Here is a 27,223-nt window from a genome sequence, read left to right as displayed (position 1 = left end):
AGCAGTGGACAAAAGTGAGCAAGAGACAGAACTAGTTTCTGAAGGCTCTAGAAGGGAATCTTTAACAAAATCAATGAGCTAGGAAAATCTAGGCTCTGGATTTTCTGGCTCTCACAGATTTTCTTTCTAGGAAATTGCTTTGAATTGGTTTGGGTATGTAGAGGGGAGCACAGGGCATGAAGAATTGCTTCAAGTTGTGGATACTTCCCCAAATCCCAAGTGTAGTCTGTGGTGTGAATAGTAATAATAGCTAACATTCGTTGAGCATTTCCTCTGCCACAGGCACTGTGCTAGGTACTTTATGTGGAAGATATACTTTAAATCCTACAGCATTCCTTTTAGGGTAAGTATGGTTTATTCCCACGTGACAGATGGGGCAAATGAAGCTGAAGCTTGCTGGCTTTCCTAAGGTCATGCGGCTAGGGGTGGTTGGAAAGCTTCAAACCCAACTTTGCTGCCAAAGCCTGGCTTCTTAGCTGCTCCACCATCATGCTGTCCCAGAAGGATATGTCCAGAGTCTCAGCACTCACTGGTGAGGCTGGGTCAAAAGTAGCAATAAAACTACCCAATTCTGAGATGGACAAAGGCAGTTAGAAGAACCTTGACTCTGGAGACAGAGTGTTCAAAGACCAACAGAGACAGGTCTCTCAGGCCCAAGGATAGACATTGTTTGAAAAACAAGGTTTCTCTCTGTCACTCAGGCTGGAGTGCCATGGTGTGATCATAGTTCACTGCAGCCTCGAACTCCTGGGCTCAAGTGATCCTCTTGCCTCAGCCTTCCAAAGTGCGAACCGCTGAACCCGGCTGGATTTTTTTTTTAACTCCTATTTGTTCATTCCCTAGTTAGCCTGAGAAGTTCCGGTATCATCAGTTGGGCTGACCTCTCTCTCCAGTCTGCTTTTACAGACCAGCTGGTGTCATTTCCACACCTGCCTAATGGGATGAGGCAAGGTGTGCAAAGCTCTGGAGATCTCATAAGCCACAGTCTGTTTTCAAGGAAGTTATGATCTTGCATTTGTTAATATGAATGCCAGAAAATACAAGTGAGCGTATGCCCGTGTTGAGTGTTATGGAGTTCTGAAGCAAGTGCAAGAATTTAGAGGGGGAATTTCTACTGAGTGGGTGAGGTCATGGCAGCCATTTAAGAACACTGAGGGTCCTGTACTTATTTACTGGCTCATTCCAGTTTCAGGGCTAAAGATTGGGTAGAGATGGTCCAGGTTCACTTGGCATCAGTAAGCTTCCTTAGCACTCACAGATCTGTGTTTCTTTGTAATGTTTGTTTTTACTTCAGATTCTTTTTTTGCTTCTTGATCTATTGTGCTTTTCCAAGGCTGACAATGAAATTGACTTTCATTCATGTGGAATAATCATTCTCACTGAGAGTTGACCCCAACTTTTGTTTTACAAAGCTATTGAGAAGGCCTAAAGAGAGATCTTAGGCAGTGAAGCAAAGTAGGGAAGTGCTGCTGTTATTTCTGCCTTGTTTCCTATGACTTTCCCCCTCAGCCTTCTTTTCCTTCCTGCCACCCTCCATCCTTTCATCCTTGTACCTTGGGATGCTGTGTGACTGCCACATGCTCTTTTTGGGAGAATTCTGGGGAGACTGCCTCAGAACTGGTTTGGTCCTGTTGGGCCACTCAGCAGGGCTTCTGAGGGCCAACTTTGGCTCCCGTGGAGGAGGCAACTCTGAAATCTGGCATGCATGGCCCTGAGCATTGTGAATACTTCCCCATCTCACCCCTTTGACAACACCTACCTGGGAGGTGGGTTCCCCAGAGCTGGAGGGCAACATAGAGATCTGTCTGAGGACTTTGGACCTGAATGCTAGGCCTCTCTCTGAGCTCTGGGATGGATAAGTGTCTTCATTTAATTCCATCCCATGTGATGAGTATTTATTGGGCATCTGTTATGTGCCCTTCAGAAGCCCACCATCTGCCTGAAAAAAAAAAAGACATACATCTGTGACATAATTCCAGGATAATGTAAGATGGTATCATCTAAGATGCTAAATGATGATGCAGTAGAGAACATGACAGGACAGGAGAGATCAGGGAAACTGGAGTAGGAAGGGAAGGTAGCACTTGAACTGAGCTTTGAAGGCTGAGCAGGACTAGGGCATGGCAAGTGCTAGTATCTGAAGGAGCATCATGAAGAAATTACTGGGAGCCAGCAAGAGAATAAAGTCGACTAGAGTTTGGTGTTCTGTTGTATTCCTTTTATCAATTTATGCTCTAACTGTACACCCTGAACAGGGGGGTGGAGCATTCTTTAGTGGGCCTCCAAACACTGCAGGGGTTACTGGAGGGTAAACACTTGAGCATGTTTCCGATGCCTAGTGACCTGTCCCCCTTTTGTTCCATGTGACATTATATATATGTATGTCTATGCATACATATTCATAATACCTGCTGGCACAAGGGGAACATGCAGCAAGAATGTGGATAGCTAGTAATGCAGCCTGCACTAGAATGCACATCTTTGATTCCCAGTTCTTTCTGGCTCTTCTCACTCTACCCCCCATCTTATCCCATTGCAAGGGAAACTAGCAAGACACTGGGACCTGCCTGCCCTCAGTATTTGAACTTCACCTGACATTCTCTGGAAAGTGAAGGCCAGAATGGGGGAGGCGGAAGGCTGGGAGAAGAGGGAGGAAGTTTGGGTCCTGCTTTTCCCAACATTTTACTGCTCAGGTTCCCAGCTCTGAAGGGAGTGAAGATCCAGGGGTGATGGTGGGGAGAGAGAGCAAGACAGGTAGACAGAGAAAAGAAACAGCTAGGAACCTAGGAGACATTTGTAGACGTCTACCCACCGAAGTATTATGGACATGACTCCAGGTTCCCCCACTGAACTTTCTCTCCTGACTTCACCTCTCTGTCTCTTTCCTCCTAGATGAGTTTTTAAATCCCACTGCAGATATTTCTATGGAATGATAGCCCCAGAGTGGTGGCTCATAACCTTGGTTAGGTAACAGAAGCATCTGTAGTGCCTTTTCAAAATCCAGGTTCCCAGGTCACATTTTAGACCTGGGGGAGATGGGAGCGGGAACTAGGAACCTGGATTATTCATAAGCTCCAGGTGATTCTGATGCAGGTTGGAGCAAGGATCTCCTGCCCTGATATATCAGGGGACACTGGTCCAAGGCTTCCTTCCTGGAGTTTTGCCCTCAAAGCTGTGCCCCTGTCCCCGCCTGCTCCTCCCCCTTCACCTGAGCATCTGTAGAGACTTATGTAGTGAAGTCTTCTGTTTTATGTCACAGCTTCTCCTTAGTTTCTTTTCACCATCAGTCCCGGGGCATTCTCAGGAACATTCTCCTGATATCCTGAAGCTGTTGGCACCTCACCCTAGATTAAAGGAACATGTAGAGTCAATGACTACTGAAGGCACCAGCCATAATCTACCAAAGTCGTCACAGGTAAAACTCAACTCACCCAGCTTGCTCGTGACGCTTCGTTTGGCTGTTTTGTGGGCAAACATGGGGAGTGAGCCCCACCTCTCCTACTTTAGTTCTTGATAAAGAATAAACGGAGCCATTGGTGGTTGTGTGCTTTGCTAAGAAGGTTACTTCTTAAAGATATAACTGTGAATTTCACGCATGGTCCTAGAGTTTGCTTATTTACTTATCTAATTTATCTTTTTTAGACACAGGGTCTCACTGTGTTGCCCAGGCTGGAGTGCAATGGCGTGATCACAGTTCACTGTAACCTCGAACTTCTAGGCTTAAGCAATCCTCCCACATCAGCCTCCTGAGAAGCTGGCACTGCAGGTGCATACCACCATGCCCTGCTAATTTTGATTTTTTTTTAGAGACAGTGGATATCTCACTACGTTGCCCAGGCTGGTCTCAAACTTCTGGCCTTAAGCGATTGTCCCACCTCAGCCTCCCAAAGTGCTAGGACACATTTATTTTTTAGTTACTGGTAAGATCCAGTCAAGATAGAGAGAGATTTGATAGAACTAGAAAGGAATTGGCCCACTGCCCCTGAACGATAGAATTGGGATGGGTTTATAGGTTTCAGGGTTGAGCCTGGGAAGAGGGCCTGACAACCTTCCCTTTCTGGCTTTTTTTTTTTTTTTTTTTTTAGTTGGAGTCTCACTCTGTCGCCCCGACTGGAGTGCAGTGGCCGCTCCCGGCCACCGCAGCCTCGACCTGCTGGGCTCCGGCGATCCTTCCGCCTCAGCCTTCCAAGTAGCCAGAATTACAGGCACGCGCTACCACGCCCGGCTGATTTTTTGATTTATTGTAGAGATGAGGTCTCGCTGCCCAGGCGGGTCTCGAACCCGCGGGCTCAGGCAATCCACTCACCTCAGCCTCCCAAAGGCGTGAGATTACAGGCTGAGCCACCGAGCCCGGCTCCTTTCTGGCTTTTTGTTTGTTCAAGCTGCTGGCCTTTGAGTGCCAGCAGAGATCTTTGTACAAAGACAATGTCATTTGATTCCCAAGTGGAGGTAATTTCATATCCCTGCACTATGTCTTACACATAGATAGACTTCCAAATCATATTTGTATCAGAGAAGACAATGTTGGAAAGAACGTTGAGTAAGAGGAAGACAGATATTTATGCAGAAAGAACGTTGAGTTAAGAGGAAGACAGATATTTATACAGAACACAGAGAGATGGGCTTCAAGCCCTGGCTTTGCTAGCAGAGGGTAAGTGGGCAGAAGCTGGGGCTCAGAAGTTCAGCCTGGAAGGCAGAGTACCTGATGTTTTTCCCCTGTATATGAGAAGAGCCCCAAACTGGTATTATTATTATTTTTTTGTTTTTGTAGAGTGGACCCCTTGTAGTACACTCAGAATTTGTTCCTCCAGATCAAATGGTCAAGCAGGGAAGTTATAAGAAGGTTTTGTTGTGATTTGCGGGAGTAATGTCCTGAGTTGTGGCAAACAGGTGACTGGTTCTTCCACCATGACAACGCACCTGTCCACACTGTGCTGAGTGTTCAACAGTTTTTGATTAGAAACGACATGATGCCTGTGCCCTACACTCCCTATTCACCCAATCTCACCCTGAGCGACTTTTTGTTGTTGTTGTTTCTCTGGATGACCAAAGTCTTCCAAGGGAAATGTTTGTCCAATGTGGAGGTGAAACAAAAACCGGCAGAAGCACTAAAAGGCATCAAAATTGATGAGTTCAAAAACTATTTTGAGCAGTGGAAAAAGCATCTTGATAGGTGTATTGCATCAAACAGAGAGTACTTGAAAGGTGACTAAACATGTAAAAATAAATACACAATTTTTAACAAATAAATTCTGTTTTTGGGGGGTTCCCCTCTTGTATAAGCCCTGGACTCTAACATTTTCCCAGCCTCTCCCCCTACTCTGGAGAAAGAATAAAATGCAGGTGTGCCTGGCTTAAATTTTAAAAGGCAGAATTCTGAGTATCTCTTGAAATTAGAGAACCCTAGTGATTTCAATAATTGTTTGAGACTATTACGTGACTGAGAATGCTAATACTGAGCCAAAGTGCCTGGAGTGACTTCTAATTGCAGCTCAATCCAAAATGAAGAAAAATAGCAGTCCTGGCTTTCCAGTGTGAGCCAGCTGGGGAAGAGGGATTGGATTTCCACCCAAACTTTGTTTTGCAAAGCAGTATGTTCCTGTGTGGACAATGCCTTGGGCTCATGGAAAGTCGAGGTTGCAGTATTGCTTTAGTGCTAGAGAAAGCTTGAACTCCCCAGGTTAGAGACTGAGAAAACCTACATCCTTTTCTCCTCATCTCATTGTTTTCTCCTAACTGTATGCTCCCCTTTTCCATCTGTCTACTATTTTTTTTTTGGTAGGGGATGAGAGAGAGAAACAACAAGATGAACATTCTGACCTGTGGACTATGGGTTTAGAGTAGAGAGGGGTTCTCCAGTTTTAATCTGCATAAACACATCATTGGATTTATTGCTAGATCCATTTTCAAATATCTCTCTCCTAGGCAAAAGTTCTTTAAAAAACTACAGACATTATTGATTTTTTTTTGCCAGATGATTTTCTCTCTTTTACAGGCTTTTAAGCCAAAATCTAGTTAAAATATGTGACCAGTGTAACATGTAACTCTGGAGCATGAAGTGACTTAGCAGGTCTGTGAACAGACCTGTGCCAAAACCCTACCAAAAGTCCTTTTGGAGTTAAGATTTGGGGATTTCAAATGACCATGAATGGCCATGAGGGTGAGAAGTATTAAGTGACAGGATCTACCTTCACTGCATGCCTTGGTTCCCCCAAGTGGTTGCTGAGGAATGGTTTGGATAGAAGGGAGAACTGGTGCTATTCTTTGCATTTCCCGCTTTCATCATGGTCCAAGGGGCCTCCCTGCTTACATACCTTTCGGTTTTTGCCTAGGAAAATTCCCTGAGTCCAACCAAGCTGGGCATGCCTTTGTCACAGATTCTGTGTGGACAGGAAGTGAAAAGTTTGCCTTATGACTGCCTACCAGTTGGGTTGTGGGTCCACTGTATGATCAGGTGTGGGGACCAGGGCTATGCATTTTTCTCTTTGTCCCCTCTGGGTAGGAATATCAGAGAACAATATTGGTCCAAGAAGATTCTGATATTTAGCCCTTTCTTCATCCAGGAAAATCCAGAGCTCCCGCATTGTTCTAGTCAGGAGGAAGCAGCTGCCAGGGAAAATGGCAGCAACCTGATGAACCCAGCTAAAGTAAAAGCAGACGGTCAACAAGACAACATGAAAAACCAGGAAGAAGATGAGGAGGAAAAGCAGGGTGCTACTTCTCCAAAAGTTGCCTCCATTAAGACTGGCAAATGCCAAGAAAAGAAGAGGAAACATTGCCAAATTGAATCCCCAGAAGACACAGAGATGCCTAATAAAGCCTCTAAGCAAGGTATTGCCTCTACCCAGAGAGAAAGTAGTTTGGAGGAGATGCCTGGGCTCACCAATATATACAAGTGACTTCCCCTCTGTCTGGTGGCTCCTCAGGCTCTGGGTATGTGACCCAGCTGTGGCACTTACCAACTGTATGACCTCAGGGGTTGCTGGGAGGTTTTTGTGTGATCATACATAGTTTCTAGCATGCTGTAGTGCTCTATAATAATTATAGGGGGAAACCAAGGCAACAGGTCAGGCATAATACCAAGTAATGACATTCCATGTCTATGACGGTGCCACTTCCTTCCAGGCCAACCTTTCACTACCTCTTCCTGGTTGAATCTAAGATGAGGGAAAGTGAGGCATGGCCTGCTCATCCCCAGTTGTGTCCCCATAGGTAGGTAACTGAGAAGCAGCAGCTGCAGCTTGATATCTTTCCAAGAGAGCTTGGCAGTGCCAAGATTCAGTTTTAGCTTTGAAGGCCTGGCTCAGTCCATGGAGTTGCTGCTGTTTCTGCTGTTGAGTGAGGTGCCCGTTGCATTTGAATGAGGTCCCCAGGGCTCTGGGACATTCCCTAACTTGCACTTCTCTTTCTATGGGGGCTGCCGGAAACCTCTGAGAACCTACTTCAGGGCATCTTATTCTCAGTGGCTCAGGTGGCCACTGAATCAACTCTCTGGGAGATGGTGGGAGTGGCAAACTGAAAAACAAATTGGGTTCTTTTGTCACCGTGAAACCAAAGTTTGTCTAGCTCTGACTCATTCCTTTCTACATCACAGATCCTCCTGCTAATCAGGGGTCCAAACCTGCTCTCAGCATCCCACTAGCATCTTTCGACGCATCTGACCTTGAATGCTCCCTGTGTATGAGGTATGTGATACGTACTGTCACTGCCTGATGTTTTCTGCTCTGTAGTGTCTGGACCTGCCTGCCCACAGACTGCACTTCCTGCATTCCTGACTCCTGACTTGGAAATACCTGGAGAGTGGGAAGGGAAAGGTCTACTCAGAGGTCACAAATGGATGGCCCACAGGCTGAATACGTCTTTTGTTTGGGAATGTCTTGAGACAGCACACCCTCTCTCCAGTTGGCCACAGTCCCACTCCCCTCCACTGCCTTATACCAGACCACATCTCACATTTGTATTGCTTTCCTGGTCCCAAGAGGTATTTAAGTTTGTGACCCTGGAACTAATCTCAATTACTGGATCAAGAACTCAAAACTTAAGAGCTACTTTCAATGCTGCAGACTTGTTCTTTGGAAGCTGAGTGGAGAGCCTGACTGGCTCTTGTCTTGTGTTATGCCTGGGCTACTTGGCCAAGCATCTTCCCTCCAACCAATGCCACATCATCTCTGCCTTCTCAGATCTTTGGAGAGGCAAGTTACTCACTTGTCCACTTTTTCCCACAAAACAAAGATGATATGGTCATAGTGTGTTTAACCATATAACATTTTAAAGAATTACTCTCATTTGTTTTATTTCACAGCTGTGATTTAGTGACCGAAAGGAAAGGGTTTGAACCCTGACTTTTTTACTTACTGGCTGTTTGACCTGAAGCAGGTGACACTCTTGGCCACTGTTTTCTCATCAGTAAACTAGAGAACGGTAGTACCTGCCCTATTGAATGGTTATGATTAATTAAGAAAATCTGTCTAACAGAATAGTGTATGGCATATAGTAGGAATTCAATAATTGTTAACTATCTTTTTCCTTGTAGACAAAAGGTAGGTCCATGAACCCCTGAGGAGGTTCTATTTACAGATTCTAGTAGATTTATGAATACCTTGACATTGTATGTAAGTGTGTGTGTGTGTGTGTATGTGTGTGTGTGTGTGTGTGTGTGTGGGTCCATGACAAGATCCAGAGCTTTCAGCAGATTTTCAAATGTGTCTCAAATGTGTTTTCCCAAAGAGCATTAAAAGGAGACTAAGATTGATTTATTTGAGCAGCATCTTGTAGTTCTCATTGTAAGAAAGAAAGAAAGAGAGAGAGAGAGAGAGAGAAAGAAAGGAAGGAAGGAAGGAAGGAAGGAAGGAAGGAAGGAAGGAAGGAAGGAAGGAAGGAAGGAAGGAAGGAAGGAAGGAGACTAAGTGCTGGATGCTGTGGCTCATGCCTATAATCCCAGAACTTTGGGAGGCTGAGGTAGGAGGATTGCTTGAACCCAGATGTTCAAGACCAGCCTGGGCAACATAGCAAGAACTCATCTCTACAATTTTTTTTTAAATAGTCAGGTGTGATGGCATGTGCCTGTGGTCCCAGCTACTCGTTTGAGTAGGAGGTCCCAGAAAGATCGTTTGAGCCCAGGAGATTGGGGCTGCGGTGAACTGTGATTGTGCCACTGCACCTCAGAGGGAGAACCCATCTCAATAAAAATGGAGGCTAACATATTTACACAAAAATTGTTAAGGTGATGGTTGACCCAACAGAAGAGATGTCAGAAGAATATTTTGGTACACCAGGCAGTGGGATCCAGCCAGTAGAGACTCCTCAGGTGTTTTCTTGACCTTAACAAGCACATATGCTTCTCATATGAATTACATGCATTAGTATTCTGAATGACTTTTGTCATATGATTAAAAATAAGTAAGGCAGCCATTGCCTGAAACATGGACTTTTTATTTCTCTTAAAGAATTATAGTTATCAGATTTGCTCATAAACTTGGGCAGATCTGAGAACGAATGGTTCAGCAGATGGTTGAAGAAGCACTCAAAGCAAGCCTTCTGTATACTGTCAGAGTTTGTTTGGGTGGAATGGGCTAGGGTGAGGGACTATATAAGCACTTCCCTTCGTAACTTCCCTTACTCCCTCACAACAGAGTGGCAGGTGTGTCATAGCAAAGGCAAGGTATGAGACAGAGCTCCAAGCAGGGAAATGGACCCCCACAGGTGATGCCACTGTGGCTCTGAGCCCATGATGGGAGCTGTGGAGCAGGCTTGATTTGGCTTGCTCAGAGAGACCAGGTTTTTGTTGTACTTATCTTCTTTAACACCCCCCAACATCCAGGGGACACAAAATCAAACATACAGGCTCAGCCTGTGTGTGTTTTCTCTAAGGTCTAAGGATTCTGAGGTTTAAATTCTTTGGTTTCTCTTTCTCTGCTTTCCCCTTTCATCTTGTTTGTCCCTGATCTCAACAGGGGGCTTTGGAGAAGGGTTCATTTGGTCCAAGAAATAAACACCAAGAGGATAAGATCCCCTTATAGTTGGCTCACAATGAATTTAAAAGCTATTATTTTCCTTATCCCGTTCCCCTCTTCTAAGTGAGATTTTAAAAACGAAAGCCTACCTTTGTCTGCAGTAGCTGTTGCATAGGCTGCTAAGTTATAGCTGGGCTCTCATTGCTTTGTGGTGATAAGAAACCTGCCAAATCTAGAAAGTATTTTTTAAATTTTATTTTAAGGCTCTTAGCCAGCACCCTTTGGCCAGAAGCATGTAGTTTCCTTTCCAACAGGATTTGTCTCTGAGTTAGACATTAGTTGTTGACAGAGGCTATTTCATGCACATGCTTTAGCTTAGAGTATTATAGTCTTGAAAAAGCTCCTGTTTCTAACTCTCTTTAGTGTTTTTATTCTTTTTATTGTTGTTAGGATTGTTATTTGGTTCTCTTATTAACCTTGTGTGTCTTTGGGGGAGAGGGTCTAGGAGTGAAGATAAGTCTCAAATGATCTGCTGGGTCATGAAACTAGACATTTGTACCACTTGTGAAAGTTTCTAGAATAAAATCCAGTCCCATAATGCTGCATCAGTAGAAAGACAAGATAGAGTGTGAATTTATATATTCTGATGCTAGAGAGAAAATGAGGAGCAGGTTCAAAGTACCACAGGAAAAAGGGTGAAAAGAATGAATGTAACCATAATCAGAGGGTGCATGAATCAGGGCCTTTCCAATCTCCAAGTCTCTCTTGCTGAGTGGGGAGAGCTCTGCTGAGGGATGTTACCTCCAAACTTCAGCACTTCAGAACTCTGCACCTCAATCTTTAGTGGCAGAAAATCCTCTTTTGATATTTACCTGGTAAGGACACCCTAGCCATTAGGGGCCACCTCTGGGGCTGCTGTGGAGTGGCACCTTTGGGGTAACAAGGATATTTTGAGATGTGAAGTGGAATGTTTGATACTTGAACCAGTTACCTAATGGCCCAGTGACCTCTTTGTCAATTGAAACAAGAATCTTTATATTTAATTTTGTTTTAGCTACTCAAGTAGCTGGGTGTTGAGTCAGTTCATTCTCTCCTCTCCTCTTCCCTCCCCCACCTTTTCCTGTCCCTCTCCCTCCCTCCCCCTTCTTCTTCTTTCCTCTTTCCTCTCATTTGATAGCAAAAGAACACAATACAAGGATGTAACTGGTGGGAAAAGATAGCTATTTCCAAACAAGGCAAACGTTTTATCCTAGCTGACATCTAACTGAAAGCATTTATTATTACTATTGTTTATTCCACCACTGTGACAATGTAAAGTGCTTTCTTGTGAGAAAATCTGGCTCTGCTTTGATTTATAAATGCCTCCTTGAAGTGTTTTCTGAAACTGTTACCTAAAGTGGTAAATAAAAGGGAAAGGATCTAGTCAGTCTCTCTCTTTCTCTCTGTCCCTGTCTGTCTTTCTCTCTCTGTCTGTCTCTCTCTCCCTCGCACCCTCTCTCCAAGGAGAAGAGTGTGTATATGAATTTATACATCTACAAGTACATGGATGATGTCTATTTGAGATATGGAAATACACATAGTAGTCATTGCTGCATCATAGAGTGAAGAAGGAAGGTGGGCTTGCGAGTCAGATCTGATTTTCCATCCCAAAGCCCTGCTACTTACCACCTAGCTGTGTGACGTTGGGCAAGTTATTTACCTGAGCTTTAATTTCCTCAATAGTAAGATGGAGCTAATCAAAATTAGCACTTATTAATATATAAGTTTAATTATCACATACACCCAGAGATATAGCAACTTAAATCGATTCCATCTGTTCCTAGTCGCCTTTGGGAGTAGCCTTTGCAGAGTAGCATAGTAGCCCTAAATAGATAAGTAAAATGAGTATTGAAAAGTGATATATTCGCTGAGCTCGGTGGCTCAGCCTGTAATCCCGCGCCTTTGGGAGGCTGAGGTGAGCGGATTGCCTGAGCCCGCGAGTTCGAGACCCGCCTGGGCAGCGAGACCTCATCTCTACAATAAATCAAAAAATCAGCCGGGCGTGGTAGCGCGTGCCTGTAATTCCGGCTACTCGGAAGCTGAGGAGGAAGGATCGCCGGAGACCAGCGGGTCGAGGCTGCGGTGGCCGGGAGCGGCCACTGCACTCCAGTCTGGGAGACAGAGTAAGACTCCGACTCAAAAAAAAAAAAAGAAAAAAGAAAAGAAAAGTGATATATTCTAAGCATCTGAGCCTTGAACTATTTCAAAGCAATAATTATGCAGCATCTGTGGCCACATTTTTGTTTGCTATCACTCAGTCAGGGGCATTTTAATCATAGCCTTTGCGACGAGGTTGCTGTGTCCTTTTGTGTATGTTTCATTCGTCTGCTCACTCACTGTCAGTATTTATTGTATTAATTAACTAGTCATATCTTTGTTATTTTTACATGGATTACATTCTTAAATGAAGAGTAAGCCTCGTTGTAAAATTCTTAGGAAATATACTTATGCATATTGGTTGTAGACACAGATTCATCAATCATCTTCATCATTAGCACCATCAAATGATGTAGAAAAAAAGCATTCAGATTCACATGACTCAAGTTACTGAGGAGATGAGGTATTCCAGTGTAGCCGCCCTGATAATTAGATCACAGCAGTAGTTCTCAAATCACACTTCTGAAAAACATTTTAAATTGTGAAATATATGCAGTGGAAAAGTGCATAAAATAGAAATGTGTTCTCTCATATTATAAAGGGGATAGTTATGTTACCCTTCTCAATTCAAAAAATATAACATTGCCAGGACACCAGAAGTTGTCGACATGCCTCTTCTCAATCAAGACTACCTCCCCACCCCTAAAACCACTATCTTGACTTCTATCTTATTCCTAAGTTTTATCACCCATGTATGCATCTGTAAATGGTGTAATCCAGTTATACCTATTTTTAAAAACTTTATATAAATTAAATTATTCAGAATGTATTATTTCAGTCTGCTTTCTTTTACTCAGTATTAGGGTTTATCCATGTTACTGCCTCTAGGTGAAGTGTACTTACTTTCATTATCAAGTCATATCCCATTGTATGACTCCACCATGATTTATTTATCAATTCCATTACAGGTGGATGTTTGAGCTGTGTCTAATTAGAGCAAATTATGGACAACACTGCTATGAACAGTGTTTATATATGCTAGTGGTATAAGTGCCCATTTTCTATTGGATTATCTCTCTTTTTCTCACTGACTTGTAGGAGCTCTAAGTATGTTCTAGATACAAGTCCTTCCTTAGTCACATGTGTTGCAAATAATTTCTCTTACTCTGTGGCTTGTCTTTGTGCTCTCTTATTGACATCTTTTGATGAACTTCAAAGTGCTTTGTTTTAATACAGTCAAAATTATCAATGTTTTCATTTAGAGTTAGTGTTGTGTCTTTTTTAAGACGTTCGTTTATCATAAAGATAATTCCCTATTTTATTTCTGAAAGCTTTATTTTGCTTTTCACATTTACAGCTCACATGGAATTTATTTTTGTATATGGTGTGAGAGATTATCCAATTTCATTCCCCCCATAGATAGCCAACTAGCCTAATAACATTTATTGAGAATGCTATTTGACTATTGAAAATCTTTCCCTACTCTGCTTTGAAGTCCTACATTTATCATAAGTCAAGAATCTGTGGATAGATCTATATCTGGACTTTCCATTCTATTCCATGGGTTTATTTGTCCTTGTGCTTGTCATAAGCTGCTTTCATGACCACAGCTTTGTAAGTTCTGCTGTCTGGTGGAGCAAGTCCTCCCACATCATTGCTCTTCAGATGTATCTTGGCTTTTGGTCCTTTCCCTTTCCTTTTAAAGTTCAGAAGTCAACTTGTCAAGTTCCACAAAAACAAACAAATGAAATAACCCATTGGGATTTTTTATTGGGACTTATTCAGGTCTAATTTCTTTCAGTGAGGTATTTATAGCTTTTTTCAAAAGGGCTCATATAACTTTTGTTAGATTTATTGCTGAGTAATTGATTTTTTAAAAAAGTTGTAAATGTCATCTTTTAAAATATAGCTTTAATGTTTGTTTCTTGTATATATAGCTACGATTATGTGTATGCTTGTTTATTTAGCAACCTTGCTAATACTATTAATTCTTATTCATTCTAATAATCATTCTGTAGATTCTTTCAGATGTTCTAAGTTCACCATCATACCATTTGTGAATAATGATAAATTTGTTTTTTTCTTTCTAATCATTATTATTGTTATTATTAGCCTTAGTATATTGATTAGGACCTAAATCATAAAGAATTTTATTAAAATTAATTTACTTTTTGACCACTTTGATAACTAAAATGTATTAATTCTGTTAAACAAATTAGCTACCTTTTAAACAGAATCATAAAATTCAGTGAGTACACAAAAGTGGATATATGAAAAGTTTCTCTCCTACTCCAGATCTTCATTGGCTCGTTTAAAATATCAAATCTCTGTCCCTCCTCTTGACCTGTTGAACCTGGAACTTCAGCCGGTGGAGCTTCACCATGTGTATGTTTTTAAAGCTCTTCAGATGACTCTGATAATTATGTTTGAAGACCAATGCAGAAGGTTTGCCTATGCAGAGATGAGTAGGATTGTGTAATACAGTGATTCTCGACCTTGGTTGCACATTAAGACCACCCAGGGGACTTAAAAAAATCCTGGTGCCTGGTCTGTACCCTGGGTCTATTGATCTGAATTTCTGTAGGAGTGTTGCTGGCATCTGGAAATATTAAAAGCTCCCCAGGTGATGGGGAGGGGCAGAGCATAGGGTCTACAAAGGGACATAAGGAAATGTTTGGGAGTGATGGGTAAGTTCCCTATTTTGACTGTGATGGTGGTTTCAGAGGTGTGTACATATGTCAGAGATTATCAGATTGTTCACTTTAAGTCTGTTCAGTTTATGGTTCGTCAATTATATGCGTCAATAAAGCTGTTTAAAGATAAAGCTTCGCAGGTGATTCTGATGCACAGCAATGGTTGAGAATCATTGCTCTAATAGAAAAGCCACATGAGTGGAAGTGGAAGTAGTATAGACAACAGTTGACTATGTACACTTAGACAAGTGACTTCACCCCCTCTTGACCTCAGTTTCACTCTAGTTAGTGGGTTTAGTTTCTTCTCAAGTACTTTTCAGCTCTGCTCAGCCTGGCAGTGCAGGCCGAGCTGTGGTGCCCCTCCTGGCCACACGAGGGAGCAGTGCAGCTTGCTGCCTCGTCCTCTCAATTAAACATACTTGTAAGGTCAAAATAGGCTGGTAAGGCATCTTTTTCCTTCTTTCTGTGCTCGTCTGTCCTTTTGACAAGTACAAGCCCCACTTCTCAACCGTAATCTTCAGCTGCGTTCACCCACTGATCCTGCTGCAGGTGACCCTTTCTTTAAGCAAAGTAAATCCATGAATCTCTGAAGGTATAGAACTGCTTTGTAAAAGGATCCCTAAGTTGCTTTGAAAATATCCTACTCTTTCTCAAAGCAATTAAAATAGGATCTAATTGAAGTTTGTGTATGCACACGTGTATATGTGCATGCATATGTACATATATATCAATATATGTCCCTATCCAAGCTATATCAACAAGCACATTAGCAACATTATTCCACTGCCCCTAGAAAGATTATCCATCCATATAAAAAGCAATTATATGTTTGTTAAAGGTGCAGTTTTGAGATTCTTAAGGCAGTAAACATTGTTTAACTGAAAAGAGGAATCAAGATTTGCAAACCAAATTTTTCCCATGATAATATGATGTAAAGTTCCTAAATGAGCAAATGTGTGTGTGTGTGTGTGTGTGTGTGTGTGTGTGTGTGTGTGTGTGTGTGTGTGTAGCTATCTATCAGTGTGTTTACGTAACTCAGGTGAACAGGTTGGCTAAATATTTTTAGAATGGAATTTATTTAGACACTCTGGACAGTAATCTATTTTTCTTGGACCAGACAGGGCAAAAAATTTGGATGCTCCAGAAGAGATTGCCTAGAACTAATGTTACAAAATGTTCTAGCTATGCTCTGAACGTTAATAAATTCATTACTTTAAATCCAGATAAAAAATGAAAAGCAAATGCTTTTCTGAAGTCAAACAACAATTGCAATAAAAAACTCTTCACTTCCTACCCTCACTAGAATTTTCCAAATAGTGCTATAAAACCTTAACCTTGAGTAGCTCTGTCTTTTATTTTTGGTCTTATTGCAGTTTTCTTCCATTCTGATTTCTGAATTTCAGATTATTTTATGAACCAGTTACAACACCTTGTGGGCATACCTTTTGTTTAAAATGTCTTGAAAGATGTCTAGATCACAACGCAAAGTGTCCATTATGCAAAGATGGTCTTTCACAGGTAAACCAATATTTCTTTCTTGGTTGGGTTAGCTTATTTGGAATTGGGTACCAAGACAGTATTCAACTGGATCCCAAGCCACTGTGCTGTGTTAGAGTGATTTACCCCCTCAGACTATCTATTTCTCCCTGCCCCCCCCATCCTTCAGGTAAATGAGGAAACATCTAGCATTTTATGAACTGTCAATAAGGAAATTAATTTGTGTTGGAAGCAAAAGTATTCAATAGATACAAACATGGATCCTAATTCTAATTCCATCACGGCACCTGATACACTACAACCTTGGGTGAATCATGTGTCTTCTCTAGACTAGATAGCTCTGATATCCCTTTATCATCAATGCCCATTCTGTGATTTGAATAGATCAGCTCTCAGGGCCCCAGAAGAACCTCACAGACCTTCAGTGTTTTCCTTGTCCAACTCCTCAGGAACCACTGTATTTATTAGCAGATATTTGGCCACTAGAAGATCTCTGGGGCTTCCAGGTTCTTTAACACTAATCACATAAACTCCCACCTTTATTTTTCAAGTGAGCCCAGTGGAATTTCTTATAGCAAAAGAAGACCCAGGAATCTATCTTGTTTTCCCTCCCTCAGGGATTTGTGTGCCGCATTTTATAATCTGTCTTAATGTTCTTTGACCCCTGTCATCCTGAGGAGAGATTGGAGACGCAGGACTATCTCTAAGTGCATGTTGATCCAGAGAAGTAACATGTAGAGTTTTCTCATCACCCCAATGTTGAAGTTAAGGGAATGGAGTGAAATAATCATCAAGGGTAGCTCTGAGGGTGTGTATTGGGTTGGGGGTAGGGCCAATGTCTTACCATTTCCTAAAGGGTGGGATTTGCTGCCCTGATTATAAGTGAGAAGCCCATAGTCCTTATGCCTAAATAATACATCTGTGTAGTGGTAACATTACAAAATTCAAATACGCGGAAAGAAGAAAAAGCTACCCATGTGCTGAGCACCTAGAGAAAATCACTGTAAACATTTCAGTATGTGCCCTTCCTGGGTTTTTGTTTTGGTGTCAGCAGAAGGGTCAACTCCTTCTTGGACTGGCTACCTCCTGAGTCACTGCATGTTCCTAAAGACTGGGACTGGGCAATGCAGCTAATTCTCCTGTTGCCAGGCAATGACAATGGCTTATGAGGTGTTCTGGAGGCAAATGCTGTGGGGTGTTGGACTCATAGGCTAGAAGATATTTTCATCTATCTCTGTGTATTCACACAGAGTCACACTTACACTATTTTCCAGTTATGTTCATTGTAGAATAGAGATACAGTCCATACCGGGAAAGAAACAAGTGTCTGAAGCTAGCAATTTTATCCTCCGAGCTCCCCCTGCCGGTCTGAAGGGTTAGTTTCCATAGCAAGCAATTCTCCGCAAATGTTTTAATGTTCATTGTTTGGTTCACACCTTTAAATATTCACTACTTAAAGATCCTGGGATACGCATAGAGTAGGGGTGTTTAGGAGCAGAATAACAGTGACAACTGAGCCTGAGTGAGGTTCTGAAATCATGGCTTAATATAATCTAAGTGATACCTAGATGGTATATTAAGAAGGCAAATAAATTCACCAACATTTAACTTTTTGTGTTTTTTAAAACTTAAGTTAGAAGTGCAAACAATGTGTAGACTTGGCAACATCTAGAAACTGAGCCTTGGGGTGGCATAGGAGAGGAAAAAATTAAGGATTAAAAATTCCATTTTAGTTCCCTGGACATTTTGAGCACTGACTTTCAGCATATTGTAAATGAAGACCATTTCTGTGAGCTTGCAAACATGATAATCAGAATATGAAAAGGAAAGGATTCCTCCCCCCTTTTTTGGACAAGAACATGATCTCAATTTCAGTGTTTTAGTAAAGCGATGAGATTTTTAGACTCCCAATGCATGTTTTTGCCCCCTTGTTAAAATATTTTTTCTAATTTTAATGGTAATCAATTGCATGCTTTTTTTTAACCGAACTCTGACATCCAGAAAACACACATAATAGTATCAGCTTCTAATTTGTGAGTTCAAATTACTCCAATATGTGGGTTTGACTATTCTACAGATTTCATCACAAATATTTTTTGTGTTTTTCTGATGACTGCTTATTATCCAATTGCCTTGCTCCCCATACAGTGCTTGGCATCAAGAAAATACAGCAAAAATGTAATAATGGAGGAGCTGATAGCTAAATTCCTTCCAGAAGAACTCAAAGAACGAAGGCGGGTTTATGAAGAGGAAATGGAAGAACTTTCTAAGTATGTATATGTGTGTTTCTATTTTTAGTTTCGCTAAAACCAGATCATAAGAGCTGACTGCACATTTCTTCCCAGATCCGCATTCAGTGATGTCACCCTAGTAGTTTGAAATTGGCCAAGGTAAGAGTATTACACCATGAAAACTGGCAAATGCTACAAACCAGCTCTTCCCTGCCACACCCCACCCAGAGAGCCAGTTGTTAAACCTTTGCCAGCACACCAGGAAGAAGCATAATCCAAACCACTGACCAGGATACATCTTGGCACTGGTAACAGGATGTCGCTGACAGGAATGAATTAGAGTAACTTAATCAGGGGAACTTATGAAGTGCCTGGAAGTCTATCTTCACATACATAAGAAAGTGCTACGAGGTTAAGAACTTTGGTGTCAGTCAGAGACCCAGAACTTCAAGTTCTGCCTTGAAGTGAATATATTTTATGACCCTGGGCGGGTCACTTAACCTTTTCTGGGCCTCAGTTTCCTTATTTGCAACTTGAGCATAATAATAGTTCTTACCTCATGAGCTTGATATGAATTTCAAATGAGCTCATGTAAATGGTAATCTTACTAATACTCATTAAATGCTACCTTGGCCATGCACAGGTAGGGTGAGAGGTGAAGGGGAAGCCAGAGACATAAGGGAGGTGCTCAGTTCTCAGCCTGACTGGAACAATTCACTTAGCAGAAAAAGCAGGAGGTGATCACTAATTGCTGCCTCTCTTACTGCTGCCCTCCGTTCTCCCCATCTTCAGGGAAATCCTCACAGCATTTCAGAGGCAAGCTTCCTGACAAAGACAGTTCTGATTTTGTGACCACTCTATAGAGGACATTTCTGAACTCTCCCACCAGTTTGTTTGAATGTGCCTCTCACTTTGATTAATGTTTTCCTCAGAAACTAGAAGTCTTTTTTTTTTTTCTTATTGATTTCTGTTGGAACTACTCAGGGCATCTGATCCATAAGTTAGTAACGAGTCTCCCTGAGCCCTCTTCTCAGATCTCACTTAAGGTCTTATTTTATTTTATTTTTATGTTTTGAGTTGGAGTCTCACTGTGTCGCCCAGGCTGGAGTACAGTGGCACACTCGCGGCCACCGCAGCCTTGACCTGCTGGGCTCAGGTGATTCTTCCGCCTTAGCCTTCCAAGTAGCTGGAACTACAGGCGTGCACTACCACACCTGGCTAATTTTTTGATTTATTGTAGAGATGAGGTCTCACCAAGTTGTCCAAGCTCTTCTCAAACCCGTGGGCTCAGGCAATCCTCTCACCTCAGCCTCCCAAAGTGCTGGGATTACAGACTTGGCAGCCATTAAGAACTTATTAACAAACGAACAGGGGTCTTTCTTTTTAAAGGAATCTTGAACTTAACCCTTTTGAGATTTGGGCAGATGATCTATCTCTTGGTAGCCTTAGGTTCTGATATTGCTGCATTGGATTTACTAGAGAGATAAGAGGACAGGGATCTTGGAGGAGCTGGTTCAGTTGGTGGGTTCCCAACAGGCCATGTGTCTGATACAGGGTACTAGTTGAAAGAGAGACTCCCAGGTCCCAATTCCAGAGAGACTACATCAGTATCTCTGGGGATGTGGTGTCCTAGCCCTGAATTTAAGGAATTTGTTAATTTTTTTTGGAGTTGGAGTCTCACTCTGTCACTCAGGCTGGAGTGCAATGACACAATCACGGCTCAACACGGCCTTGACCTCCTGAGCTCAGGTGATCCTTCTGCTCCAGCCTCCCAGTTAGCTGGGCTTCAGGTGCATGCCACCACACCCAGCTAATTTTTTGGTTTTCTGAAGAGGTGAAGTCTCACTATGTTGCCCAGGCTGGTCTCGAACTCCTGGGCTCAAACAGGCCTCCTGCCTCAGTCTCCCAATGTGCTAGGATTACGGGCATGAGCCACTGAGCCTGCTTCCTGGTGATTCTGATGCACAGGAGCCTTTCTGAATCACTCTTGCCTATCTCTTGTCCCCTCTTCCCTCCAGCTGGCCTGTCTCTTGCTCCCTCTTCCCTCCAGCTGGGTCCACTATACAGATTCTCTGGAGAGTTTTGCAAATTTGTGATGTCTGTGGGGACTTTGCAGAGAACTTCTTACCATATCACTGGAGAGTTGAGTCCACTTATACCATGAATTCCTGTCCCCATACTGCCTGCAAAACACCTGAAGAGATTGTTTTGAGTGGAGACCATGAAAGAAAGAAAGAAAAAAAAAAACAACTATGAGATATTGCTATCACCCACAATGTTTATGGGCAAGATAACTTCTTCAGCCAAATTAGAATGTGTGGAATGCCAATTTTAATTTCTTGGAGCTTAGGCTGACCTCTGCACCAGATAATGGGACTCAGCCCACAATATCAGTTGCATTTCAGTATTCTTCTATCAGCCACCAAAACTTGAAGTCTCTGCCTTTCCCCAGGGGTACCACATGGTTACATTTGACCAGACTTTCTGTGTTCTGCCCAATTGCTCTGAGATTCATTTTGTTTTCTCTTCCTGACAGCTTAAATAAGAACGTGCCTATTTTCGTGTGTACTATGGCCTATCCCACTGTTCCTTGTCCCCTGCACATCTTTGAGCCTTGTTACCGCCTGATGATTCGTAGATGCATTGAGACAGGCACAAGACAGTTTGGCATGTGCCTTGGAGATCCTGTCAAGGGGTAAGTAAGGAACCATGTGAGTAAAGGGAGGTTGGGTGGAAAGAGGGTTTTATTTTATTTGGGGATGCTCCCAGGAGATGAGGAGGTGTAGCTCATGTGGTATAGCCAGCTCAAGAATATGAGCATTTATAAGGATCGGGGTTCTTCTGGGGCCTAGTTTACCATGTGAGAGACAGTATATTTTTAAAAACCCAGAATTAATCTATTGTTAAACAAGTGGTATATATTATAAGACTTATTTTATAAGAGTATGGGCTCTGGAGTCAAACTGCCTGGGTTCATGTTCTTGCTCCAGCCTTGGAGCGAGTTTGATTTTGAGTGAGTTATATAACTTTTCTGTATCCCAGTTTTCTTATTTGTAAAGTGAGTACAATGATAGTGCCTATCTCACTGGGTTTATTGCAAGGACTGGTGAGTTAATGATATATATAAAACACTGAGTACAGTTCCTGGCTACCTTAATACGTTTTGAGCTGCTGTAACAGAATACCACAGGCTAATAATTTGTAAGCAATAGAAATTTATTTCTCAAGGTTCCAGATCCTGAGAATTCAAGATCAAGGCACTGGCGACTGGCAAGGGCCTTCTTCGTGTATCACATGGTGGAACAACAAAGAGAGGGTGATAGAGAGAGAAAAAAGGGGGCAAACTTTTATAACAAACCCACTCTACTAGTGAGAACAGCATGAATCCGTTCATAAGACTGGAGGCCTGATCACCTCTTAAAATTTCAACATGAGTTTTGGTGGGGGCAAACATTCAAACCATAGTCCTGGCACATAGTATGTGCTGAAATAATCGTAGCAGTTATACTAGTACATTACTTTTTTTCACATGGGTACTGCCTGTTATATAGTTGCAACTGTAAACTTGGGGACAGGCAAATAGGGAGAAGTCCCTTGAGGCACAGTATGGGGTTACAGAATGGCTGGGAAACAGGTCAGGGAAACAGAACTCATCACGGCTCTACTCTCTTGATTCCATTCTTAATAAACAGATTTGCAGAATATGGTTGCATCTTAGAGATCAGAAATGTTCAATTCTTTGCTGATGGTCGCTCAGTGGTTGACAGCATAGGCAAGAGACGCTTCAAGGTGCTCCATCAGGGCCAGCGGGATGGCTACAACACAGCTGACATTGAATACATCGAAGACCAAAAGGTGAGAGTTGTCAGTGCCAAGAATTTCAAAGCTAGGCTATCCCTGTGATTTGGCATACTGGAGATGGTTACAAAAGAATTTCTCAGAACTCTCAAGGGTCTTGAAATTTCTCACCAAATTGCTGCAGCAACATTGAATGCATTGGATTACTGTCCAGCTGCAGAATGGTCACAAGAGTGCCCATTGTCTTGGCTCTGCTTAACTGATAAGTTGCTTTCATGCATAAGAAATGCTTCCTCAGACCAACCCTGGGGCTCATTCAGCCTGGGAATTAGGCCTCTGCCAAGGATACCAAGGAATAGATCTGGAGTGGGGTCTGCATGAGTATTTTATCTACCGATTTGTTTATATTTTTAAACTCTTTTCTTTTGAGATAATTATAGAGTCACACAGGCATTTGTATTTTTAAATATGTAACTTGGCTAAGAGAGTGTCCCAATAATCCATTGTCCCATAAGGCAGAAAGATGGCACATCTAGTTAATTCCTGGTTTTCTAAGTTAATGGGTTGAAGAAGAGGTAAATAATCCCCTGTTCATTTATATTTATATTTACTACATAGTACATTAACAAATATTTGATCAATGAATAAATGTATTTGACCAAGAGACACTGAGACAAAGACACATTCCAGTCTCTTCTCCCAGCAAACAATGGGAAAATCAATGTAAAAATGAAAAGGGCAGAGGCATAGACTGACATAACCTGGTTTAACCACATGCCTCCACCCAGGCCCATTCAGATCTCTGGTTTTCTGCGTGTCTCGCTGTTTCAGCTAATCTGTCCAAGCTGAACCTTTCTCCTTCTTCCACACTCAGCAATATCTACACACTGTTCAGCACCTGTCTAAGGAGCATTTCACATCTCACCCAGGAGAAAGCTGGATGTGTGAACTTCCCATATGAAGGCAGGATGGATGCTCAAAAAGTGTCAGGTGTCAAAAGTGACTCTGGAAGTGATGGAGAGGGTACAAAATGTTTCACTTCCACTTTGATACTTTCAGGTTCAGGGAGAGGATTGTGCTGAGCTCATGGGATTACATAACTGTGTCTATGAGCAAGCGTCATCGTGGTTTCATTCACTCAAATCATCCCTGAAGAATCGGATACTCAATCACTTTGGTCCAATGCCAGAGAAGGATGCTGATCCCCAGGTATATAAAAATGTCTGTTTTAAATGGGTTGCCCCAACAGATGAGAGTGCCTAAGGTTTTTGCTTAGGTGGGTGTGTGGCTGCACACCCACATCAAATGCTGAGAGAAGATGGATTTAATTTGCAATTGTTTGACTGGGCAGTGAACATCATGAGTGAGACCAAAAGGATCCCAAGTCAGAATTGGGATAACTAAAGTAAAGTAATAGGAACTTGGATTCAAGACAAGTTTCAAGAAGTGAGACGAGAGGATGGGAACCACCACCAACAGAAGAACTTCCCATGGGGAGTCCAGATTCATACCCTGGTAACGTTAGGGTGACAAGATACATGCAAAAGCCAGGACTTCAGAGAAGGGCATCTGGGGAACTGAGAACAAAGATTGATGTTTTCAGGGAACTTCATAACCCTCTTTCTCATTGCTATAACTAAGGGATAGAACCAGCTGCCCTGTAAGATTCCAACTGGCTATGCCCAGGTCCATTCATACAACTCTAGATCTTTGATATTGTCCTCGCCAGGGGTCAATAGTTCCTGAAAAAACTGACCCCATCTTTAAATCCATCCTTAGCTGGGCTACACTAGAAAGCAGGTCATTAGATTCTACTGAATTAGTCTTCTTTCTGGGATGGGGAGGAGGGACAGATCCTTTTACAAGATCAAACTGCAGATCAGAAGCTCTCCAAGAAAGTGGAGATGGTTAACTTTCACCTAGCTTTGCTTGCCTGGTGTAAATTAGGGGATACTTTCAGGGAATTCCATCTCTGGGAATACTTTCTTTCTAGGACAAGGCTGGAGATATCCTTCCCACAGACTTTCTTACCACCACCTTTTCTCATACTCTGGGCTGACTCTCCTACGTCAGCACTCCAGTAACTTTCTTTGTTCTTTACTTACACTCATTCCCAACTCTGTCCCAAAAGGAAAATCTGTGTAAATTCATATTCTGACTTCTCTGCCAAACAAACAAACAAAAAATGATCCTGCTTACCTCTCTAGCAGTGTGACTTTGGGTAAATCCCTTCCCCTTTCTCAACTTTTCTCCCAACTCTGATGTAAGGGAGGTGGGTGAGGATGTCTCTAAATCCCCCTCTTCCTCTTGCATTCAGAGGCTCTATAACATCATCTGTTTGCTAAAGGACTGAAATGTCTTGTTTTCTCCAGATCATAAAGGTAACTCCTCTCCCCCTATGCAAAGGCATCACAAATTTTGAGGGGAGAAAGGCCAGTTAGTGCTTCGTGGTGACCCAGCTTCTAGCTCTGAGTCACTGTGAGTCAGGACTACAGCATAGCTCCGAGCAAGCTCATGATCAAGCTTAATATTCCCCTTCACCTTCTGAGGAGCATTCTTCCCCAGTCAGGCAAAAGATAAGAGATCTGCAATAATAACAGCGTCTTCCACAGGAGAAAACACAGTTGCCACAGTGTGAATCATAAGGGCTTAATGACATAAAAAGCTGAAATCTTAGATTTCATTTCCTTTCTAGGTCTGTTATCATGTTCCTTTGGCGGCAGCAGCACCAGGAAAAAGCAAAAACAAAACCCCAAATCCCTCCAGCTTGCTCCAGTTAATGCTGCAGCCCCAGCGGTCCCATGAATAAGAATGTTCTAGACCTCAGGAGCAGGTTTCTTAGAAATCACCACAAATATTAATATCAGCTTAAATATCTTTGTTGATGGTCCTAGGAAAGAAAGTTCAGAATGTCAGTCTAATATTCAGAACTGATCATAGGAGGGAGTGTGTGTTGCCCACTGCAATGAGGGACAAAAAGGAATCCAAATGGAGCTAGAGACACAGAGGAGGAACTAGAACAGTGGGATTTGAGGAGATTCTGATGAACCAAATTGAAGCCAAATAATTTCATGTGTAGGTGATTTGACCAGAATGTGGTTCTCTACATCAGCCTTCTGGAAGTTGTGGATAAAAAAACTCATTTCAGGCTTAGGAAGTAAGTCACTGATGTATAAATTTTGTGCTGGGAAAGCTACTTTCAAACAGAATTTGGAGGAAGGATATGAGTGATAAGGAGGATCTTTGTTTAAAGGAAATCTATTGGGGGAAGATTCTAGGGGGGAATCTAGTCGGGGGAAATCTAGCATATATTTTGAATGTGAACATGTTTTTTTTTTAATTGGAATTTTTGCAAAGTGAGGTTGCTGTTCTTTGGGACTGTAAATCATAGCCTTTGGCTTCAGGGGAGAAGATCACTGTAGCACTGTTTAGTGACATGATATATCTGGATTACTGCCTTCAGCCACAACAAGGAAATGAAGACAGTTAAGAGACATGCAAAGCCTAAGGTGTCATGGGAATTAAAGACCTGCATGTTAAATGCATTGGTCCAAAGGACATCAACAAAATCATAGAAGTGGAAGAGACTGCATGGTGGATATTCCAGCTTGTAAGATCACACTACTGAGAGTCATGGTGTATCTATGAGGGTATTAGTTTGTTTGCTTTAACAAGTGCCAGCATTGACTTTAGCTTAAACAAGATAGAGGGCCTAAGTCCTGGAGAGCTAGGGCAGCCCTACTCCATGAGAGCATTCAGGGACCCAGGTTCCTTTGTCACAAAGCTCTACCATCTTTAGAATGTTGCCCTTATCTTCTTGATCGAAGAAGGCTGATCCTTACCATGTCGTGCGATAGCTAGGGGAAAGGTTGAGAAGAAGGAAGGAGGGGGCACATGCTGCTTTTCCAGAGCATGACCCAGAGGTTATACTTATCAGTCTCCTTTACATCTAATTAGCCAGAACTTTGTCTTATGGCCTCACCTAGTTGCAAGTGAGGCTGAGAAATGTAGTCTTTTTTTTTCTGGGTGGCTGTATGCCCAACTAAAATAAGGGGGAAACAGATATGGGGGCAATTAGCAGTCTCTGCCTCACAGAAGTAGTTTCACCTAGGATAGTTACCCTGAGTGTTTGGAAACCTGCATACCAATGTTGCTTGCAAGGGAATAGTATGACCTTATTGTGTTTCTCTGTTGCAGATTAACCCGAATGGTCCAGCCTGGTGCTGGTGGACATTAGCAGTTCTTCCCTTGGAAAGCCGAGCTCAACTCCCGTTCCTAGCAATGAGGTCCTTAAAGGATAGACTGAATGGCATTCGGCGAGTCCTGGCCTTTATATCCCGAAACCAAAACTAGTGAGTGGATTGCTGAAGAGAAGCTACCAGACCTCCCCCACTGTCCTGGAGGGAGGAGTCTTCTTGTAAATATATCTAATTGCAATAACATCTTAACTGAAGGGGGTATTAAACAGGGGCATTAGCCTGCTGTTGATCACAGAGAGGAGGCAAGTAGAAAGACCAAAAGAATGTGACCTGTTCGAAACTTTCTGTCTTAAGATGCTTCTTGACATGCTGCACAACTACATAAACAGCAGAGGCATTTAAGCGCCCAGGGGAAAAAAAATCGATTTTAACATAAAATTTTCTGAAAGTTTAAAGTGGTTTTGCTTTAATTTTCTTTCTTTCATAGATCAATGACTGTGTGGTTGAAATGTGAAACAAAGATACTAATAATGTTGCTGCATTATTTCACTGACTTGAGGTCTCATTCCAAATGGTTCAGGTTTTATAGAACATTGTGTAAAATAATGTTCATACTTCTTTCTGTTTTAATAATTTATTTTTTGCACTACTGTATCTTTTTTTCTACATGTATGTTTGTAACTATTTAAGTGTACATTGCTGGAAAGCCCGTTGCT

The 27,223-nt window shown here is 42.2% G+C and overlaps 1 protein-coding gene across 3 annotated transcripts in view; it reads left to right on the top strand.

Moving 5' to 3' along the window:
* Nucleotides 1-26,962, top strand: part of LONRF3 (LON peptidase N-terminal domain and ring finger 3) — a 35,609-nt gene extending 8,647 nt beyond the window's left edge. For 2 of the 3 annotated variants that reach the window (XM_008057943.1, XM_008057942.2), the window contains 8 exons: nt 6,564-6,831; nt 7,595-7,685; nt 16,186-16,300; nt 18,428-18,549; nt 21,047-21,205; nt 22,203-22,365; nt 23,368-23,517; nt 26,506-26,962. In XM_008057943.1, the coding sequence (XP_008056134.1) occupies nt 6,564-6,831; nt 7,595-7,685; nt 16,186-16,300; nt 18,428-18,549; nt 21,047-21,205; nt 22,203-22,365; nt 23,368-23,517; nt 26,506-26,661 (1,224 nt within the window). In that variant the 3' untranslated portion in view covers nt 26,662-26,962. Of the gene's footprint in view, nt 1-3,259; nt 3,416-6,563; nt 6,832-7,594; nt 7,686-16,185; nt 16,301-18,427; nt 18,550-21,046; nt 21,206-22,202; nt 22,366-23,367; nt 23,518-26,505 lie in introns of all 3 variants that reach the window. The other variant, XM_008057944.2, reaches the window with a different exon arrangement.
* Nucleotides 26,963-27,223: the final 261 nt, after the last annotated feature.

The sequence above is a fragment of the Carlito syrichta genome, unplaced genomic scaffold (assembly GCF_000164805.1).
Source record: "Carlito syrichta isolate Samal-C Ts95f unplaced genomic scaffold, Tarsius_syrichta-2.0.1 Scaffold303164, whole genome shotgun sequence".
Lineage (NCBI taxonomy): Eukaryota > Metazoa > Chordata > Mammalia > Primates > Tarsiidae > Carlito > Carlito syrichta.
This window is presented reverse-complemented; position numbering and strand designations above follow the sequence as displayed.